This window comes from Girardinichthys multiradiatus, chromosome 20 (genome assembly GCF_021462225.1).
Source record: "Girardinichthys multiradiatus isolate DD_20200921_A chromosome 20, DD_fGirMul_XY1, whole genome shotgun sequence".
Lineage (NCBI taxonomy): Eukaryota > Metazoa > Chordata > Actinopteri > Cyprinodontiformes > Goodeidae > Girardinichthys > Girardinichthys multiradiatus.
The window spans coordinates 18,107,890-18,128,314 of record NC_061812.1 but is presented as its reverse complement, the minus strand read 5'-3'; the positions used below and the strand labels follow the sequence as shown (position 1 = coordinate 18,128,314).

The window sequence follows — 20,425 nt, the reverse complement described above, 5'->3', positions numbered from 1 at the left end:
GGGCTGGTAATCAGAAGTTTTTTGTTTTTAATAGGCTTCTCTGGCGGACACATTTTGGCATTTTTATGACAGAACCTGGATGTAGTCTTCACTTTTACTTTGTCTTGTATCCTTTTAGTGTTTGATGTTCAAATGTAGGTGGTCCAACTTAAACTGGCACCGATACCGCATTGTTATGGATCTACACAACAAATAATGCTAAAAATCTCATTGTTAAGGACAATGCTATCAAACGCAGCTACATTTAAACCAACAGTGGCACATGCTCAGAAGGGAAAGTCAGGCAGCTTCAGCAACAGCTACATCTTGACACCCTCGCAGTTTCTGTGCCAATGAGATTAGACAAATTAAAAATGAAGCTGTCTTGCCTTTATCCCATCCAAATAACGCTATGCTCAGTCACCACTGCTTAGGTATGTACTGAAATAATACCTCAGATGTTAGTCAGTTTTGGCATACAGTCAGAGCTTTGCCAGCATTGTCCCTCAGAAATTCAGCACTTAGCCTCAGCACAGTGCAGATCTTATCTTCAGACATACAGTTTATACTTAGAAAGGGTTTTGCCCTCTCCTTCATGTGCAAAAGCATCTTAAAAGTTCTCTGTAAGCTTGCTTATCCAAATGAAATCAAAAAAAAAAAAATTACAGATACATCACTTTACGTTTATTTATTTTTTTACTGATTGCATTGGTAATTGGGTAACATTAACATCATACAGCTAATAATAAATAAATACATATATATGCGGCTGCCGAGGGATGGATTGTGACTGGCCGCCATACGGATGTTATTATGGCTGTAGAAAACCATTTTGACAGATACCATCAGCCAGGTTTACAGCCAACATCTTTCGAGGTGATGGGGCTGATTGCATATTCATTCCCACTTATGTAATAAATAGAGCATTAGCATATTACTGAGCAGGTCAGCAGCCATCTCAATGAGAGCACTTAAAGAGGGTTTTTGTACATTATAAGCTACAGCTAGGAAGTACTCAAAAGGTATCATACATTACACAAAGTGAAATGGTTTTATAAAGCACCCATTATGCATTTCCAAAGCTGGCTTAGAGTGGTTGAAACAGATGCACTGAAAATAACACAATACCCACGTTATAATCTATAGATCTTTATTTAATTTTGCCGATAACATATACAGCAATCATGCTTTTCCATAGAACACCATCTAAAGACATTTATTATATATTTTTTTACATATAATATTTTACATTAGGCCCATGTAACAGCTAAAAATATACAAAACAATATTCTCTGACTAGACAGTTCTATGACATTATTATTATTATCTCTTTATTATTACTCTATTCTGTTATTGTAATTGTCATTTTTACAGTGGAGAGAGATATGTGCCTTACTTTCTGAGACAGTATTATTGCAGAAAATGGCAAAAATTGTCACATTTTTTCCATTCAACATTTAGACAGAATCAAATGAAATAAACTCAGCATGTACAGACATTCACAGATACATGTATTACACAGTCCAGTTTACAATATCATTCAAGAGAGAAACTGCTGTATGGTAACTTTATACAAAATTCATGGAACCCTTGCATCATTGCACATTTTTCATTCACATATCTTTAGAAAAATAAGTCAGTAAAGTTTTAGGAAACGGGACTGATTCAACCTGATACCTGTCGCATGTAGCTGCCATAAAAGAATATTGTTTTGATCCTTCTTTGTCACGGCATTGGTGGTTTGTGATTAAGTTAGAATCTATGCTAGCCGTTATGTTATAATTCTTCACAGAATCAAGTATAATTAGATTTGTAACATTTTTCTTTGTTTTATAGTTTTAGTGTTGTTGACCTGTGAAGTATGTGATTGTGCTTTGTTGTGCTAACAGTGTTTTCTAAAACATTTGTTTTAGAAGGACCATTACAGAATAGGCATAGGCGGGTTACCGTTATGATATATCAAGGTTCTAGAATCTTACGATTACAAAAATCGCATAATTTGTCCTCATTATCTTCCTACGGGTTGAAAATCCTCATAAGTCACTCGAGTGACAGTAGTTTTTGGCTGTATCATGTGTAGAGTATCACAGTTATGCACCTATGCCAGAGTTTCTGTACAATGCCTAGGTATCTAAAAGAAGGCTACAACACAAGACAAATCCAACTGTTTCGAAATATTTCTGGTCGAACAAAACACAGAGAGTCCTGTGGAAACTAAAAGAGCCCTGGCCTTCTCTTTTATCGGGTTACAACTGTTTTTAAATCACAGCTAACAACTGTGAGCTGCATGTCTGTTAAGCAGCTGATTGCAGAGTGGCTTCCTGAGCACACTGTCTGACTAATTATCAAGCAGTTTGTTATACTACGACATGGACTTGTAGTACATAAAAAATAGCAGAATGAGAATAACGTATATCACCCTGCCCAATAAGCACTTGAAAACTACTGCTAATTTTGAGAGGTGTGTTTATTTTTATTTTGTGAGTGTTTGTGTTCAAATCAAAATAATATAGAAATATTGTGGATCCATTCTTTTATATGGTACAAGTGACACTGGTGTTACTTGGGCTGCCTTTAGTAGTACTCATAAGAAAATTTGGTTATTTACTTATGCTGCATTCAGTTCCTATCTGAAATTTGAACTTGGGTCTGGGAATGACGTCAATCCCAATTTAACCATGTTGTAGGGCCAACTTCCAAACACAGTAGGATTTGCCAATTGATATGCTCATTAAACAGGATAACATCTACTAGCAATAACAGCTAATAAGACTGCACTGTATTTCTCTACATTTTGTACATTTAAATACTGTAAATACATGTTAAGTAAATGAGATCTGTGTAGTATAGTTTACCATAACTAATCCCCAATCGCTAAGTTTTATCTAGTAGGCAGACATACTGAAATTCAACATCAGGGTTGTCAAGAAACCTCTGATATTCCCTTTTTAGAATTCCAACTTTCAGGAACATTTCTTCTAACTTTTCCAACTATAAACTCTCCATTTTCAACTTCTGAATAGATATTAAACACAATCGAAGCCAATCCTACAACCAATCAAGTAGTAGATAATATATTTTTATGAGTTTTGAAGATATGACACAAATTTAAAATGCCCAAGTCTTGTTGTAGTACTGTTTTGAAAACAATCTGTCAAGATAGTGTTACTTGAATAACATGGTATTTATTGAAGTGGTGCTTGTTATAATAGGGTACCACTGTTACTACGATAAATATGTAGTTATCAAGATCTTTCATTAGTTTGGCATCTGTAGGAATAATTGCTGCTTGACTGTTTAAACAAAAGCAATTAGATCATGTGATACATTTTTGTTGAAATATTGTGTAAATACAGTAACACTGTGGTATTTTTACTCAAGCTTTTCATACTGGGAAAACCTCATACCAGCCCATGCCTATTACAGGTTAGGACAACCATATATCACAAAGTAGAGATCAGGTTTTTAATTTTTGTCCCGGAACATTTGTTCACAAAGACTTAATACTATTTGAGTCTTCATAAATTTTTGGACAGAAACGTTTTCAGGGTTTCGATGGCTACATTTTCTAGATAGAGTAATCATTAGTTCAGTGAATCAGGTTGGTGTCTAAAACCGTTTGGTCACATCTAAATATGTTCCTGAGGAGTGGATTACTAAACAGATATACAAGTAAACAAGTACAGGCAGACTATCGGTAGCTGTCACAGAAATCCATTTCACTACCGCCAACGCAGGACACCAGTCACGGCAGAAGGCAACAACTGCTTCTCAAGGTACTTTGTTGCCACTAAACCATCCCTCAGTAACGTAACAATATACATTTTCCAAATAAGTGCTCTGAAAATGGAATTGTAGAGAGCACAGAGCAACTGTGGGATTTCTACAATGGCTATACCTTTTCTATTATAGGCTTTAGTCCATAGAATAATGTTGTGCTTGTACATTGATGCTGTTTTATTTTTCCTAACTATTGCTTTTCTGCATCAAAAGGGTGATTAATTTGATCCATACTTAGTCTGCAGGTAAAACGCCTGCACGAAGTGTTCAAACTATCGAGAGCAATTTGGTCCTTCTCACGTTCACATATAGAAATGATCTAAAAAATTACTCTAAACAGAAATTCAGACGACATACAAATTAAATGTTCTTTAGAAAACAAGTAAAACAGTCATAACAGTCTCTTGCTAAGTGTTCTATATAAGTTATTTTTGCTGTTGTCACAGGTTTCAGTCATGCCAAAAAGAAGTATTAAAAATACCAGAAGGTACTTGTGCTTTTCTAATGTAGTCCCCGCAATGAGTGGTAAACATTTCCGAAGAGGTGCAGAATTCTGCAAGGGAGTGATAGTCTGGCTAAGATCTAATTTACACCTACAAGCAGATTTGGCCTTACCTGTTGCACATTCCCATATTGTCTTTGCTTGAAATTTATCTATATTAAACTTTTTATCCATAAAACTTTTACTTTGTATTTAACAGCTACACTGCATTCATTTGAAAGTATTTATCTCATTTACAAAATAAAATACACTTTAATCACAGTTCTCTTTGTACAGTATTTTGAGCTTAGTGAATTAATTATAATTTTCATAGTGATATTATTGAATCAGAAAGGGCCTTCGGATTTAAATTATACATATTCAATATACAGTAGTTTTCTAGGTCACATTTGCTTTTCTAAGAAGGCTAAACTTTTGCATAATGAAATTCAAAATATCACAACAACTTTGCTGGGTATTTTTTTCTTCTTTATACGTTTTATAACTCTGTATTATAAAAATAAACAAACAGAATAACCCCCTTAAAAATAACCATGTAATCAGGTTGGTTTCACATGTCCCCAGGAGGTAGGTGAATAAAAGCAGACGTAGAAGTCTAGTGGTTGTTCCCAACCTTGATTACGGTGCGGCGCCGGTCTGGCCGTTCGAGAAAAGAGGCAGGCAGAGCTTCGTTATTCCTTTTCAGATGTAGGCTTCCTCATTGGCAGGGTTCTGATTCTGGCTTTCTGCCTGCTGATCTGGACCATTTTCCTGAGCCTTCACCAGTACCAAAGGTTTGATCATCATGCGCAGACGCTGAGAAGAGAATCAGGTGGAATAAAATAAACAGTTTCTGCTAATATAACTGATTTTGTTATACACATATTTCTGTGATTTCAAAAATGAGATCAAAATAACTCATATTAAAACTTTTTCCTTCCTTAATGTAACCTATAGCCTATTAGGTAACGACTGAAAAACAAGCTAAAATCATTTAGAGGGAATAGTTAAATATGAAAAATCATAATGTAGTTGCACAACTGTTAAACTTCTTCCCTGATGACCCAGGTTCAAACTGAAAAAAACAAAAACAAACAAAGCGTGATGCTGCCACCACTATACTCCACTGTAGGTATGGTGATGTGTGATGCTGTTTAGTTTGATGAAAATACCTTTTGGAGTTATGGGCAAAAAGTTATACCTTCTTTATCAGACTGTAACTTGTTTTCCCAGATGCTTCTTTAAAGACTTTCAAATATGTTTTCTTTTTGTTTTCTACTTTTGCTAACATGTTGTTTTATAGCTGTTTTTACATGCTAAAAGATTTCATTTCATTTTAATTGAATTGTATAGGTCAGTGTACAGGTTGAAAAGTTCGGGATGATCACAAAACCCAAAAGAGGGGTATGTTAATTTGTTGTCTGCATCAGTTAGAAGGAAGAAGGAGGACTGTCCAAAAAAAAGTAACCACATTTTTTAAATCTTGAAGTTTTCCAATAGTGTTGGACTACACACTTTTGCAGTCATTTTAATGAAGTGTTTGTGAAACTAAGTGCCAGCCTGAAAGCAGAGCAGCATTCAGCTGCCTGATTGCTACAATTACACAATCAGCCATCAGCTGGTACTGCAGGATCTGACAGCTGCATTTCGCCTCTGATAGCCTCTTTTGCAATGCCTGCAATTATGGTACATTTATTCTTATACCAGTAGCTATAAGCTATATATGTCACTGGGAGCTGCATCCAGCACTCTGTGCAAAAGTGAATATCAAGCAGCCAATAATGCAAATGTTAAGCTAAACAAAATGTTTTGTCTGTTATTGATTAAGACATGAAACTGAACTGCTTTGCTTTGCTGCAGAAGATTTTCTAAGAGCTCAGTGACTGTTGAAACAGAAAGCCATGAAACACTGCTTTGCACAACTAATAATTTTTTTTCACTAATCCTTTTATCACAGCCCTGCTCTCCATTTTAGTTTACTATTTCACTATCAAGCATTCTTGTGAGTTTGCTCATTAAAAACCATTGAATCATGTTGCCAGAGTTTGGTTTTAATCCTCAGAACAAAATAAGGCAAAGCAAAGCATTTTCTCATTCACTATTGGTTACCCTTTGGATTCTTGGCAACACATTTATTCTTAAATACATACAGGATACAATACAGGAAGAATTTGGTAAAATCTACATATGATGATAACATCTTACCTCTTTGTAAGTGCCTTTGAGAGTGAGGAACATGTAGCCCATATAGCCTGGAATAAGAATCATGGAGGATAGGGCCATTAACCAGCCGACTCCCTGACCCCAGCTTGGGAACACATAATCTCCCATAGTAAGGGGAACCATCTGGACTGCACTGAACAAGAAGACTCCCTGGAGAATAAAGAGATGAGAGAAGATATTTCAGCATCTTATATTAACTTCTTGCCCTGTGTTTGGCTTCATCCATCTTCTCATTAACTCTGACCAGCCTTCCTCTCCCTGCTGAAGAAAACGTTCCTACAGCATGATGCTACCAACATCATGTTTCACTATGGAGATGGTTTGTTTGGTTTGATGTGCAAGTTTCAGTTTTCCTACACACATCGAAGTTTGCATGTAGGGCAGAATGTTTAATTTCAGTTTCATCTTATCAAACCACCTCCTTCCAGATGTTTGCTATGTGTCCTACATGGCATATAAGATTCCACTGAGAGGGCCTTTCAGACCTTTCCTTTTAGCAATGGCTTTGTTCTTGTCACTCTTCTAAATGTGTTGAGTATATGACTAATATTTGTTTTCCCAACAGATTGTTTCACCTGAGCTGTGAATCTCTGCAGCTCCTCCAGATTTACCATGGGCCTCTTGGATGTTTCCAAGCGGCCTTTAACTATTTGCCTTTAACTTCACAGTTGTGTGCAAGTTTGTGTTCATGTATCTTATACAATCTCAAAGAAAATTGGGGTAGTAACATGACAACATGTGTATTACACCACAAGGGTTTGTCTTAAAATACTACAACAGGTAACACTTACAGCCACAATGAGAGGAGTGAAAACAACCCAGCAGGCCTTCCACCACAGACAGGGCCTGTAACCAATCATTTCCTCAATGTTGTCAAAGAATTTGTTTACACCTGCAAGTAAAGAAAAAAAAACAAGATGAGGATCTTTTTCAAAATACATGATGTGATTCTTGAGACTTAGGTCCCTTCTATATTCTTTATCAAAAAAACTATTGCTCACCATAGAACCATGAAATTGAGATACACTCAAAGAAGACCAGGAAAAGCAGGGACATTCCACTCGCTGAGTAGTAGTCAAATAGCTTAAACACATACAATCCACCCTGTAAATTAAGGAAATGGAGCAAGTAAGTAGATGAGACTGCTGAAGCAGAAGAACTGTAAATATAAGATGCAACTTTATGAAAATGCAGGACAGTCTCAAACTGGTCAAGAGGAATAATGCAGTATAAAGTGTGAACTGAAATGACTGTGGCTGGTGGGAAGCAGTGACATATTTATATGGGCTTTTTCAGTGTCTTACTTGTAAGAGTTATATACTGTGGCCATTTGGTAAAGGCAGGTACAGATTTAATTGTTAGTTTACACTGCCAAAGGTGGTACATATGCTCAGTTCCTGCTAGTATTAAGCATTGCAACAATAGAGGGATTATTTCACTTCTGAGTTTTATGCATAACCACAATCATTTCCTTTAGGGAAATAAAGAGTTTATATTATTTTATGTTTTTATCTTGAAACTTTGTTGTACATCTAGGACTCCAGACCCTAATTACCATGTTTCTAGTAAACCATAAGCAATTCATTTTTTTAAAATACTGTAAGAAAATCCTGTCTGTTACAAGAAATAATAAATTCCTTAAATTCATAAAGATCTCTTTAGACAAACTGGTTTATAGCCTACATGGGCATATTTATACAGATAAAGTAGCCTATTAATGAGAGGAAATCAACAAATGAATGTCAGTAGAGTACAAAAATGAATAAAAAGGGAACACTTCTGACCAAAGAGACATAAAAAGATATAAAAGAATGGCCAAAAGTGCAATAACATTCCCTTTTCCCTCACTTGACAGTCAATACTAAATGACCATGTCATTAGGAGGTTTAAAAAATGGAAGCTTGAATAAATAACATAGCAGACTAGAAGATTTAAAAAGTCATTCTCACCTTAGAAGGCTCTAATATTTGTGTAAAACAATTATCATTTTGTATTTCTGTAAGGTCCTAGAATCCTAGTCTTTTTTAGCAAAGCCTCTATGTACCTGCACAATCCAGCCTGAAAATCAAGCAGCAAACCAGTCCACACTTGGACACTTAAACAGTGGTGGAGGTATAGCATGTCACAGAATGCGTAACTATTATATTATTTTGTTATGCTGCCTTGAAACATGGAGTTTGAGTCTCTTTGCACTTAGATTTCTGAACAAACAATGTAAAACAAGCAGCTTTTTATTATTGGAGATGCAAAAAAACATTGTTAGTTTTAACACTGTTTCAGAAGATCCATCCATACAACCATACTGGGATCAGGTCACTGGGTCAATACATCCATTAGGGAAACCTAAATGTCCACCTCACCAGCAACAATCTCCAGTTCATTTTGAGGTATCTGTAGGGATTCCCACACCAGAAGGGATAATTGTCACTACAGCAGTGGGTCATGCTGGGTCTGCCCCATCCCATCACCACTCATGAACATGACACCAAGATACTTCAACTACACTGCTTCAGGCAAGGACCGACGTCTAAACTAGAGGTAGGAGTCCACCTTCTTTGAATAAGAACCATGGTCTCAGACAGGAAATCTGACTGAATCCCATTCACCTCAGGATTGGCTGCACAACACTCCAGTGAACCTGAAGATGCCAACAGTTCCAAAAAGCAAAATGCCAAGATAAAACCCTAAGATTGCCTAACCAGACACCCTTCTCTTTACAACTATGCTTTCAAATCCTGCCACTGAACACCACAAACACGATCAGTGCCAAAGCGCAACCCTGGTTGAGCCCAGCCTGCTCTTGAAACAATCTAAACGTTGTGCTGATGATGCAGACACAGCTCTTGCTTTGATTGTACAACGACCAGATAGTTCTTAAAAGCAACCCCAGTACAATAAACTTGGGCAGGTCTGCTTGCAAAATGGCTTGAGGGACACAGTCAATGGCACAGTCAAATGCCATGTCAAGCTTCACAAAACACATCTGGACCAAACAACCTAACTCATCTTAACCAACTTAATGATTCCAAAAGGGTTAATATCCAGGTCACAACCAGAAAAAAGCCACACTAACACTTCTGGATCGGTCAGAGCTTATTTTCCAACATGCAACACTACACCTTTCCTGGGAAAGATAAGAAGTGTGATCGCTTAATAGTTCAAACATATTCTATGTTCCCCTTTCTTAAAAATAAGGAAATCCACCCCGGTTTTCTACTTGATCACATTCCTAATACACTGAAGAGATCTGTCACCATGACAAAACAAAAATATGTAGACCTCCAATATGTTGCTTAAATCTTGTCAACTGTATCAGTAAATCAGAAAAGTGTTCTTTACACTACTTGACTATTTAGTTCCCATCCCAGGGATTGTATTCAGTTTCCTTTTTAAAAATGCCAAAACAGTTTTTCAAGAACTTCCACAAGGCCAACTAAAGGTTCTTCTGCAATTCATCTTCAAATTGCTTACAAGCCCCATTTTTCACTTTCGTAACCGCAGAAACCACAGTTACTCTGGTCACCTGGTACCTGTCAAATGTTTCAGGAATCCTAAGAGCCACCCAAGCCCTAAATGCTTCCTTCTTCAGCTTGATGGTGTCCAACACAGCTGGTGTCTGCCAACAGGTCCACTGGCTGCCACCATTATAGGCAACAATGATTTTCAGGCCATTGCTCCTGGAAGCCACATCTGCAGTGGAGATTCTGCTCATGGCCTATTCACACATCACCAATTCAGACATCACCAGCCTTCCCTGGAACTTGAGAGAAACTCTCCAGAATGAATTGAAAATGCCCTGAAAGTAGTTCTCTGCCAGATATTCCCAGTTAACTCTTACCACTTATTTATCATATGCAGGTGGTGATCAGTTGACAGCTCTCCCCTCACACCAAGATATAACACCACTGATATGACAAAATTATTACAAAACCAGTCTGATGGACAATCTTGTGCTCAAACATTGTTCTTGTTATGGGCATCCAATGCCTAGCAAAGAAGTCCAAAAACAACTTGTGAGAGGTCATTGCTCAGATTTGCAGCCCTTCAGGTAATACCATCATTACCCACATGGACCTTGAAATCCCCCTGGAGCACAACAGAATCCCCCAAACAACACCCTTTCCACAACATCGTTTAGAGACTTCAAGAAGGTTGGGTTTGGTGCATAATCAACAGCGACAGAACCTACAAGTCAAAGACACAAAGAGGGAACACTCTCTCACTGGGGAAAACTCTAACACTGAGGCACTCGATGTTTCTGTTCATGTAGAAGCTAGCATTGGCACTGCAGTACAACTAGCTGGTGCAGGAAATGAGAAAAAGAGCAGTTTAAAACTTGAGAATACATGTCTTCCTTTCCTCTTTAAAGAATACAGAGAAAACTATTGGGATCAACCCATGACTGCCTGCAGGAAAACTATACCTAGTCTTTCAGAAATCATAAAATCCTGGGGGAAAAAAAGAAGTTAAATGCGAAACAAAACATATACAGGTATTATTTATATGAAAAGCCTGGCATTTCTGTAAGAATGATTGTCATGTAAGTGAAAAAAAAAGAAATAAATGAAACTGACTCTTGGTAATTCCACATATTTACCTGTGTGATGTTGGACAGACCAATGATATAAGAAACAAGGCAGACAACAGCGATGAAGATTTCTCTACGATTTCGTAGGATGTGAGGAAACTCATCGACCAGTGCAGTGATGAAGCCTTCCACAGTGCAGAACTGCAAAGCCATTGCGAAACTGTGTTACTTAACACACTGCTGTCACAATGCAATCATTGCAAAGAAATTAGTACAAAAATGAGACGTTATAGCAAAGTACAAGGTTTCTAACTAAAAAGAACAGAATTCTGTGAAAGGATTTAACAATCACATTCAATATGTGTTAGAGCTTTAACCAAGTTTTTTAATCTAATAAGTATTACAGTGGTCCAAAAAGCAGACCATATTTAGTGGAATATTTTCACCTGGCTGTCGATTCCCAGCATCAGCAGCATGGAGAAAAACAGTATTGCCCAGAGAGGAGAGACAGGCAGCTGGGTGACGGCTTCAGGATATGCCAAAAATGCCAGGCCAGGTCCTGATATGAGATAAATTACTTTTAACCCCAGTATACAGTGGAAAAGGTCTTAAACATATGTTTTTTGACTATCTGTAGAAGACAAAATAAGCCTGGAATAAGAAATTTAGAATGTACCTTTTTAAAAAGGCTAAGCAATAGTAAAAATACAGAAAGAAATACTGGATAAAAGAAAGATTTTATCTGGCGACAATCACCAAAATTTGGCCATTATATATATATATATATATATATGTATATATATATACACATCTTCTCCTTGAGTCTAATGTCACTATTGAGTTTTGACATTGATTGCAATTACCTGAGGCTGCCACATCAGCGATTGGCCTCTTTGTTACATTAGCCATGAATCCCACAATGGAAAAGATGACAAAGCCGGCGAACATGCTGGTGAAGGAGTTGATGCAGCAGACAATGATAGAATCTCTGCAGGGGTGAGACAAAGCATGGGATGGGCATTGTTACGCCTGTATCAATTCCTTATCATCCTGTCACACATTGGGGAGAGAAGCATTTGGAAGGAGAAAGGGGAGGGAGAAGTCGAAAGCCATTTTGCGTCCTGCAGAACCATAGCAGTAGGATACGGTTTGTACTGACCTCTTTTTTTAAATACCAGTGGATTTTAATATTGTTCAATATATGTTGTTTGTCCCTGACCAGTCTTTACCCTTTAAGTTGTCTGTGGTTGAGGCCTAAAATGTGGTACATATTGATTAGGAGTAGAAAAACAACTAAAATAAATAAACAATGGATCCAGTGTAATCAAGAGTTGAATTATCCAGAAAAAGAAAGGTTTTAAATGTATTGTTGACATAAAAGCAAAAAACTGCAGACATTTGTACTATTTCTTTAAAAATACTGTGTGGGTAAGGTAACTGTATGTTAACATTTCATATGAACAGCTAACTTTAATTTCAAAGGTAAATAAGCCTGAGCGGCAGTATGTTTTTGTCACCTACCTGTAGACATTATTATTGAAGGGATTGTAGCTGCCAAGAGCAATCAAAGAGCCTAATCCCAGACCGTAGGAAAAGAAGATCTGTGTGGCAGCATCCAGCCATACCTGACACACAAGGATTAGAAAACATGTCAAAGTCAATATGTATAATGAATAAACTCTACAAATTTCAGTTTGTGTTGAGAATTTTTTTAACTAGATGAATTAATATAGAAATTGATATTATTTTTTTCCTGCCTTGTTAGAAACTTCGTTTAAACAGTAATAGGAAAATAAATCTGCAATCATTATCTGATCCACTCACATCAGTTTTCCGTACCTAACCTCTTCACAATATTAAACATTTTCCTCATTTTCAATAGGGATGTTCAAGAGTGAATTAATTCAAACATTTGCCCCATATGTTTTTAAGTTTTAGAAGTAAGCCTATCTGCCAAACAAATGTAATATATATATATATGTATAGCTTTAGATTGGGAGGGGCTCGGAGTAGAGCCGCTGCTTCTCCACATCGAGAGGAGCCAGTTGAGGTGGCTCGGGCATCTATACCGGATGCCTCCTGGACGCCTTCCTCGGGAGGTGTTCCAGGCACGTCCCACCGGGAGGAGGCCCAGTGGACGGCCCAGGACACGCTGGAAGGACTATGTCTCTCGGCTGGCCTGGGAACACCTTGGGCTTCCCCCGGAGGAGCTGGAAGAGGGAAGAGGTGTCTGGGGAAAGGGACATCTGGGCGTCTCTGCTGAGTCTGCTGCACCCGCGACCCGGTCCCGGATAAAGCGGAAGACGACGAGTACGAGCTTTAGATTGTTTTGTATTGATCTGTATTCACAATATTCACTACAAAGACAAACTTCAGTGTATTTAGTATGAGATAGAGCAACACCAATTTGTGAATAAATGTGAGGTGAAAAAAAGCATACATGTATATGCATATGTTTTAAATCCCCTGACTAAGTACTTTGCAGAAACCTTATTTTATTGTAATTATAGATGTTCGTCTATTTGGGTAATGTCTCTACCAGATTCACACATTTGAAGATTTTTGTAAAGTAACTCAAGTTCAGTCAGATTGAATAGAGAGCATCTGATAACATCAGATTTTTCAAGTCATCCCATCAATTCTCATTGTATTTAGGTCTTGACTTGACTTGACTGGGCCCTTTTAACCCATGAATATGCTTTGATCTAACAACTCTGAAGAACGTCATTCCCACAGCATAATGCTGCCACCCCTATGTTCCACAGTAAAGATGGTGTATTTAGGGTGATTGGCAGTGTTAGTTCTCTGTCCCACATGACTTTTCACATGTAAATCAAAATGTAGTTTGGTTTCTGTCCAGATCACATTCTTTGATATGTTTGGTGTGCCCCCAACTTCCCTTGGGACAGCTCTAAATGAGACTTTCTTTCAACAATGGCGTTCTTCTTGCCATTCTGTTATCATAATCTTCCATCTAAACTGTGGTTCTCTGCAGCTCCTCCAGAGTTAGCATGGGCCTCTTGCCTGCTTCTCTGATTATTGTTCCCCTTGCCCAACCTGTCAGTTTAAGTAGATGACCATGTCTTGGGAGCTTTTGCAGTTGTGAAAATGTGTTTCCGGTCTCCAAAATTGAATCCTTGACCTGTCTGCTGTGGTCTTTTTGATACTTTTGTTCATTGATGTTCTCTAACAAACCTCTGATGCCTTCACAGAACATTTATTTATACTGAAGTAAAATTACACGTGTTTAATTTGTTCACAATTTTTTTAACCTCTGAAGTTAGTCGTTTGCATTTTATTTAGGAGAACCAATGCAAAGGGGAAGAAAACAAAAGCATGTTGCTCTTTTCAGGTTTTTTTTGTAAAGGATTTGGAAAACAATGTATAATTTTCCTTCCACTTCACAGTTATGTTCTGCTTTGTGTTGGTCTATGACATAAAATCCCATTCAAATACAACAAAGTTTGTGGTTGTAATGCAACAAAAATGTCAAAAGATTCCACATGAATACTTCTGCATAGCACTTTCTGCAAAAATCCTAATAACATATTAACGCTTTGAATGCTCTTCTGAGTAGACCTCTAAAATAGCCTCTATGTATCCTATCCACAGTTTGTGCAACTTTACATCAAAAAAGTAAAACACATCCCATTTCTGGCATAGTTCATCCTCTGGAGCTTCCTGTGCTACAGATTATGTGATATAGCTGTATGTGTTTCTCAACACAACACCTCCAATGGCTCACCTCAGACTCCTTGAGTTTCTGAAAGTCTGGTGTGATGTAGAAGAGAATCCCGTCTATAGCTCCAGGCAGAGTGACGCCACGACAAAACAGGATGAACAGCATAAAGTAAGGGTATGTTGCCGAGAAGTAGACTACCTGTGAGACATGTCATTGTTAGAGCAATCTTTAAATTATTTAAGCTACATTTGAAAATTAAATGTTGCATTGGGTATATTTGCTCTGCAAGAAAAGCTACATGGCTAAACTTGTCAATTTACTGTGTTACTGCGGCACTATTCCCACAGCACTGCACAGTGCCCTAGTCAGCTCTTCCTCTGAGGCAAAATGACCCCAGAGTGAGTGGGTTCAGTGCACTCCTGGTGCACTTTCACCTTCTTATCTGAACCAGTTTTACACCTGTGTACTCAAAGTCAAATCTACTGAAGGAAGTCATTCTAGAAGAAACCAACTTAGTAGGTCATTAGAAGGGGAAGGACACTGACTCTAATGCAAATATGTTCAATCGCTCCAGTTAAAGAGCTTTCCTGTGGTAGTAGATTTTTGTTATTTGCTGTATGTCAATAAAAACTAATAAAACACATGAATTAACAGTAAAACTTGAACATTTTGTCTGTTATCCTTGATCATAAAAAGTGTCACTAATGTCACCAGACAAGCTAATTATACATCTCTTTTTTCACTTCAGATCATAACATTTCTAGAACTGAGTTCATTTTATATTTTCTCCACTCACTTTGCCGGTCCAGCCGACCCCCTTCCAGATACAGAAATAGACGAGCACCCATGCAATGGCGAGCGTTATAGCCAGTGGAAGCCGGACCTCCCCAGGCTTCTCCAAACCATCCGTCAGCTGGTGCATGTTACGTCTGCAGCAAAAAACAAAGTGGTCCTACTGTAATCCACAAGAGTAACATGATACTCATCAATGCAACACACATCAGTTGCATGCACACTCGAGGATGCATGCAAGTGTCTTGATATTTACAAAGAGCTTTATTTCCTTCCCCTAAACCTTTTCAGAGGCACCACAATGAAGGGAAATTATGCTTCTTTGGAAGACTATGTGCTTTTCCTTATCTTAAAATTTTTTCTACATCTGTTTTGGGCAATTTATTGTGTGTGCACTTTTTTCATTTCTTATTATGTCTAGAAGCAAATTCCCTGTTGAATTATTTGGTTCATTGCATGGAAATTGCCACATCAGCCTCTCTCTGACCCCTGATCTGACCCTTCCTATCCCTCACTGGCAGGAAATGACCTTATCGGATTTAATCTGTTCACAACATTTCAGACAGGACACTCAGATGTCAAACTTACTCCCAGAACTCCACTACGGCACTGGTGAGATTTGTTGTGTCCGCGATGGTGTAGTTGGTGTAGCAGCGATCTGTGTTCCAGGCATTGCCACATGTCTTCCATGGCAGGTCCTGAAAATCAGGAATAGAAAACAACCACACATAGAGACAGGGAGAAAGCTCTTTTTTTTTTTTCCTGAAATCGCTCTCCCATCACTGGGTCCCATTCTCTCAGACTGTCAAGCAGCCAAGACCGTGATGCTCATTTGGGACATTGAGATTTCATGGTTTTCTAACTGAAGTGAATGCTTCATCACAGAATGCATTTATCAATACCTTGTGTGAGGCGCTAATTATGCAGGAAAGGAAGTAATAAAAGTCATACTCTGTGAATGGGCTGTGCAGCCTTACATAAAAGATTCTGGCAAGCAGCCTGCCACATGACTAAAGTAAATTACAATGTAAAGATACATTAAAAAGAACAACTATGCTTTGAATGACAAAAAAGGAAGGGTTGTCGAAAATTTACAGTGAATCTACTCACAGCGGTGAAGGAGTTGTACAGATAGTAAATAGCCCAGGCAATGATTACAATGTAATAGATATTGAGCCAAAAAGACAGTACGGCAGCAGCCAGACCCACACCTGCAACAATCGGAAAATACAGACACAACGTTAAATCTTTGTTAAAAAACAAAAATTGAAGACTACTAAATATTTGAATGTTATGGGTTAATACTATCTGACTATAATAATAAAAATTGCCCATTTGCAACTTTGTGTCTTATCCATTTCCATCTGGTGCTTGTCTCTTAGCCAGCACCTGTATTCTGTTTATTTATTTTAATTCAATTAATTTAAATTGAAATATACATTTTAATTATATGGCCACAGTTCACATTCCAATTGCTTCCTAGTTAAAACACAGTGCAGTCAATTTGTCTAGAATGTGAGTTGGTAAAAGGTTTTCTATCTAAGAACTTAGAACTCACATGCAAATTATAAAGCTCCAACTAAGATACTTAACAGGGTTAATAATGTATTTTTATTACCTTTGAACATTGGGGCCAGCTTCCACACTCCCAGACCCCCAATAGAAGTGTACTGACCGAGAGCCGTCTCCAGAAAGAACAGGGGCATGCCAGCAAATACCAGCGTCAAAAAGTAGGGAATCAAGAAAGCACCTGTATGAGAGGTGAGAAGCAAAGGTATGTGAATCATTCAATTATCTACCATTAATATTGACTATTATCCAACAAGTCACTTGGTTGAGGGACTGTTTGGTTTCAGGCTGCACCCAGAAAACCGCGCATATGTCTGCTTCTGCGCAATTACGCACGGCGTTGTTGAGATGGTACACTTTATTTATTTCAAATCAGACCCTCGGCTTTTGATCGCATGACCTTTACATTCCGTTTGGGTTTTTGTTGAAAATAGTGAATGATTTCCTGATTACCTCCACCGTTTTTTCCACACAAGTAAGGAAACCTCCACACATTTCCGAGTCCGATTGCGTATCCGACACAAGAGAGGAGAAAGTCAAATTTCCCTCCCCACGTTTCTCTCTCGGGTATTTCCTTTTTCGTCGTCTGCACCTTCACCACCAGCGTTTTGGGTTTGTCATTTGGTGTGGTGCTGGGTGCGTCGTTCATCGTCTCGGTTAAGACGTGTCCGTCCGAGGCTTTGGTCCCGTTGGTGGCCATGATGACGATCCTAACCAGTCCTAACCAGCGGTGAGGTGGTGGTTTCAGCACCAGTCCCGCACTAGAGGTCCCCAGAGAAAAGCCGAGAGAAGATGGATGATTGAGGGTCTGTGAAGGATGAGAAAGGGCAACGAGACGGAGACCCTGAAAACAAAAACATAGACAGGTTAAAATACTTTTAAAAAGGGAAAATTTACACAGGTAAATTGACTAGTCAAACATTTTTTGACGTATAACTTATAATGCTGAAAATTGGGCATTAAGGGAAGGCAAATTTAATGTTTTTTCACTTTTTAATGTTTTAACTAAATCGGTGTTTAAAAATTTTCCCCCCCTGTTGTATAATTGAAAGGAAAAAAAAAAACATATTTTTACGCTTTCAGAATGCATATGAAAAGATTAATTGAATGCGATTTCTTCGGGGGAAAATAAAGATACATGTGCCAGGCGGAAAGATTTATCCCAAAGCAAGAATCACTTTTGATGGCCCGAAGTGAATCCGTGTTGGAAGAAATTTAGAGCTCTGCTCTTGTCCTTGATTCATTGTGCTCTACATTCAATGGCCCACTTCCCACTGCTCTGGTACGAGAGCAGAGCAATTAAACACATTTAGGAGTCGCAGTTGCAAATCCAACGTCTAATGAATCACCTGGAGAGGCTTATAACTCTGTATAGAGGCTGCACCTTCAACAGATCTCTTTTATCCATCAAATAAAATATAGATTTATTCCGTAATTTATCAGTGTCGTTTACTAAAACCAATACCCGGTCTCAAAACTTGAAAATATACTCTTTTTAATTTTAATTTTATATTAGATATTTTAGTTTTGTATTTAAAATGCATTTCCTTTTTAAAGTGGGTAAAAGGAAGCCGGAGAGCTCTCAATTTGGTCTCTGCTTTGTGCGTAATTGGAGCGGCATGAGGCAAATCAGGACCATAAATGTTTCTGGTTGCCTTAGAGATGTGCTTTAATATTAAAAAATAGATATATGCAGTTATTGTTACTCCAAATTTGTGTAAAATGTGCATCTACAACGCACAAACGGATTGTTAGATCGGCATTTGTTTTGACAAAGACAACATGCGCACAGTTGTTCTGCGTAAAACCCGGGTTTTATTTCATACTTTACGTTGAAAACATATGTCATGTATTTAAAAGATGCGCTAATTGTCCTTGTGAGATGAGCCTGCATCGACAGGGCAGCCACAAATCTGCATGCTTTGCCAAATTTAGCGCACCTGGACGTGGCGATGTCCTCATAGGCTTTGCTGCTGGATAGCAGTCCAAAAATATTTTCCTCCCCCCCTTGTGCACATTGTGCACATATTAAAAGGATACTTACAGTGAAATTACAGCTTGATGGAACAATTGTTTCCCACCGGCAAAATATAAAAATTTTCCCCAAAAAGTTACTTCCTTTTACTTGCGGTAGCTATAACCAAGCTGGAAACTTTGCATCCGTCATCGAGGCGCAGACATTTGATCCTGAAGGAGGGAGAGGGTGGTGGACAAGTGCGTGTTTGAGAGCGCGGTGCTGTCCTTAAATGAGTAGTGCTGAAAGAGAGGCAGGGAGAGAAGACGGGGAAAGGAACTGCCACCGTTTGAGTTGAAGCGAGCAGGGACGTAACATGGACCGCAGGGTTCTCACTCTCATCTACATAGCTTCAATGTCACCTCAAAGTCGACCCACCCCAACTCCAACATATTCACCACTGAGATGGCAGCGGGTTTAAGAGAGGAGCATCCTCTTGTCTCAAGGTTTTATATCCTTACTGATGCAGCCTTTTTTTACATCAGCAACTTCTCTCTCTGTCCCACCCTCTCTCCTCCTTTTAGACTCTGCAACAGCCCAGCTGATGTATTATAAACACTTTTAAGGTTGACATAATTATATGTTTGCCTAAAATGCGCTCTGGTCATTGATATGAAGTTTAAAGATACTACCAAGTGATGCATTTTTTTCTCCAACAAAGACTGACAGAAAAACAGCTAATAAACCATACCAATCCAATGCAAGATTTTGAAAACAAAATAAAAAATTCAAAGTTTTTAAAAAGCACACTGAAGAAAAATAACTATTTCTAGTAGATTTCTACAAAGAGTATAAAGCATTGGTGTTGCTTTTGGATTGCAACATTATCAGCCCTACATTTTTGAGTGACCATTTAACTGGATACTGCCTTGGATGCCTAAGCTAACACATGTGGTGATATCCTGACTGTATCACCTTAAATCGTACAGTTGAACTGCATGCAAACAACTTCTCGCTCTTTTCTACTTCTTCCCTCTGGCGTGGACTGGAATCAGTGGTGATTCTTTGTTGGGACCCAGCCATGGATTTCAACATTAAACTCCGGTACGGACTCTTCTGGATCTTTCAAAATAAATCGCATTTAACTGACTTCCAGCAACTGAGGAGAGGGGGGGGGGGGGGGGGGGGGGGGGGGGGGTAGCAGCAGACTTCCCATGATACCACTGTCTGAATAAGAGCACCCCTCTCCAACAAGCCGATCTCTTCCACTGTTCCTCTTTGCGGGACCGGGATCGGAGAGGAACAGCGCGCTAATGTCTCTTTGCTGGCAAACAGACAAACTCTTCAACTGGATCCAAGGATGTCATACGATCATCGATCATATGCAAAGTTAAGTACGAATGAAATATTGTCTGTGTATCCGGTATTTTCATTCAT

At 38.4% G+C, this 20,425-nt stretch overlaps 1 protein-coding gene across 1 annotated transcript; it reads right to left on the bottom strand.

The window, feature by feature from the left end:
- Nucleotides 1–1,112: 1,112 nt before the first annotated feature.
- Nucleotides 1,113–19,486, bottom strand: slc6a1b (solute carrier family 6 member 1b). Its single transcript, XM_047348507.1, has 15 exons — nucleotides 19,079–19,486; nucleotides 17,488–17,878; nucleotides 17,084–17,215; nucleotides 16,576–16,676; nucleotides 16,054–16,163; nucleotides 15,470–15,602; nucleotides 14,737–14,871; nucleotides 12,513–12,616; nucleotides 11,855–11,979; nucleotides 11,438–11,550; nucleotides 11,061–11,192; nucleotides 7,465–7,567; nucleotides 7,255–7,355; nucleotides 6,446–6,613; nucleotides 1,113–5,056 (listed from the first exon to the last, which is right to left on the bottom strand). Exons 2-15 carry the CDS (start codon nucleotides 17,732–17,734, stop codon nucleotides 4,943–4,945), a joined length of 1,818 nt encoding a protein of 605 aa, XP_047204463.1. The 5' UTR covers nucleotides 17,735–17,878; nucleotides 19,079–19,486; the 3' UTR covers nucleotides 1,113–4,942.
- Nucleotides 19,487–20,425: the final 939 nt, after the last annotated feature.